Source organism: Lathyrus oleraceus, chromosome 6 (assembly GCF_024323335.1).
Source record: "Lathyrus oleraceus cultivar Zhongwan6 chromosome 6, CAAS_Psat_ZW6_1.0, whole genome shotgun sequence".
Lineage (NCBI taxonomy): Eukaryota > Viridiplantae > Streptophyta > Magnoliopsida > Fabales > Fabaceae > Lathyrus > Lathyrus oleraceus.
In genome coordinates this window covers 269,076,361-269,078,581 of record NC_066584.1, presented here as the reverse complement: position 1 = coordinate 269,078,581, position 2,221 = coordinate 269,076,361, and the positions used below count along the sequence as shown (strand labels likewise).

Genomic DNA, 2,221 nt, shown 5'->3' with positions numbered 1-2,221 from the left:
TGAGGAATAACTGCCTATATTGGGAAAACTCTTACCAAAGAGCCGAAGGAGCTATAGCTGAGAGGGATGCCATCATTGGGAACCTGCAAGGGTTATATAGTGAATGGAGAGACAAGTATGCTAACATGGCAGTTCTGACCAACTACGCCCTCCAGGACTTCCCTGATAAGCTGAAGGAGGCAGATAAGATCATGTGTCCCAATAACACTCCTCACCAAGTTTACAACTTTGTGAAATTTTGCAAGAAGACCATGGCTGAGCTGATCACAGATATCGAAGCTCTCCGCAATGCTCAAGGGGTTACCTTTCAAGTCAATCTGTAGTCTGTTTATGATTTAATGCAAGTAGGATTGTCTCTTTGATTTCCTTATACCTGTTACCAAAAAAATGAATGAATGAATGAGGTTTTATGGTTCCGTATTATGTGTGTCATTATTTTTGATTGCAATGCTAACTGTCTGAATTGTTCCTCGTAATAAATAACACGACAACTAAGAGCCTTGCCAAAAAATAAATAAAAATAACAATACAACCAAATCATGCATCATTCTGCATAACATAAAAGCAAAACAAGGAACTTACCACTTGATCTTTCTCTCATCCAGAAACAGCAAGCTGACTTCTCAACACCGGCACAACACCCGCAGTGAGCAGAAAACACTCATGGATCAGCTTGAACAAAATCAGAGTGCTTTGAGGGAGGAAATGTTCGGTATGCGTGCCCAGATGGGGCAACTGATGGAGACCCTCCAAGTTGTGGTCAGAGGCCAAGAAGTCATTGCTAGGGTCCACGAGGAACTCCGCTTAGCCAGTCAGAGAGCTGCCGCTACCATTCCTGTGCCGCCACTTGGCAACCCTCCAATCCAGATCCCTATGGGACCACTAGGAGGTGTACCCCCGCTTGGAGGAGGAGGTCCAGTGAATCCAAATCCTGTGGTTCCCCCCGGCATCGAGGCGGACGATCAGAATGACGCCTTCTACAACCCCAAGGAGGAATCGGTCTATGATGCTTTCGGACCGACCAGTGCAGAAATCGACAAAAAGTTTCGTGCCATAGAGGAGAAAATGAAGGCCATGGAAGGACCCAGTGCCTTCGGCTTGGATGCTGCCGAGATGTGTTTGGTGTCAGACGTTCAAATACCCTCCAAATTCAAGGTACCTACCTTTGAAAAGTATCAGGGGGTCAGTTGTCCCAAGACACACATCCGAGCATACTGCAGCAAGATGGTTGCATACTCAAGAGATGAGAAGCTACTCATGCACTTCTTCCAAGACAACCTAAGTGGGGCTTCTTTGGAATGGTACATGCAGTTGGAGAGTACAACTATCCGGACTTGGAAAGACTTGGCCGAGGCATTCCTAAAACATTACCAGTATAACACGGATATGGCTCCGAATCGGACCAAACTCCAGAGCTTGACGCAAAAATTTGAGGAGTCTTTCAAGGAATACGCCCAGCGTTGGAGAGAGCTGGCGGCTAGGGTTCAGCCTCCACTCTTGGACAAAGAGTTGATCAATATGTTCATGGGGACGCTCCAAGGACCCTATTATGAGAAGATGGTAGGGAGCACATCGATTGGATTCTCTGATATGGTGGTTTCCGGAGAAAGAATCGAGAGCGGGCTAAAAAGTGGGAAAATACCAAGTGTTGTTGGCCCGTCTAATGGGGAAATGAAACCGTATGTCGGTTTTGCCAAGAAGAAGAAGGGAGAGACTAACAACACGTCAGTGGCTAGAGGGAGAGGCATATCACATCGGGTTTCCTATCAATAGGTGGCTGCTATAGCGCCTGGCCCGTACCAGCAGGTGGCCGCCATGGAACCCAATCCTTATCAGCAACCCTTCGCCGTGCCAACCGGTCAGGATATGGGTCCACAGCCAAATCATTACCAACAACAGTATGCTCCTCCATAACAACAATACTACCCGCCCGGACAGAAGAGGCTAAGGAGGATAGAAAGGAAACTTGATCCAATTCCTACTACGTACGCTCGCCTGCTCCCATACTTAATAAAAGGGTCATTGGTACAGTTGAGGGAGTTGAAACCTCCGACTGTGATTCCTCCTGGATATGATGCCAACGCCCATTGCGAATTCCACTTTGGGGGCGCCCGTCCATATGATTGAGAATTACAAGGCCCTCAAGCATAAAGTACAAGACCTAATTGATGCTAAAGCCATTACTTTCGCACCAAATGGTCCCAACACCAACAACAATCCT

General features: G+C 47.1%; 1 protein-coding gene across 1 annotated transcript; it reads left to right on the top strand.

Moving 5' to 3' along the window:
* Positions 1-663: 663 nt before the first annotated feature.
* Positions 664-1,773, top strand: LOC127095105 (uncharacterized). Its single transcript, XM_051033840.1, has one exon. It carries the CDS (start codon positions 664-666, stop codon positions 1,771-1,773), a length of 1,110 nt encoding a protein of 369 aa, XP_050889797.1.
* The last annotated feature ends 448 nt before the right edge of the window (positions 1,774-2,221 follow it).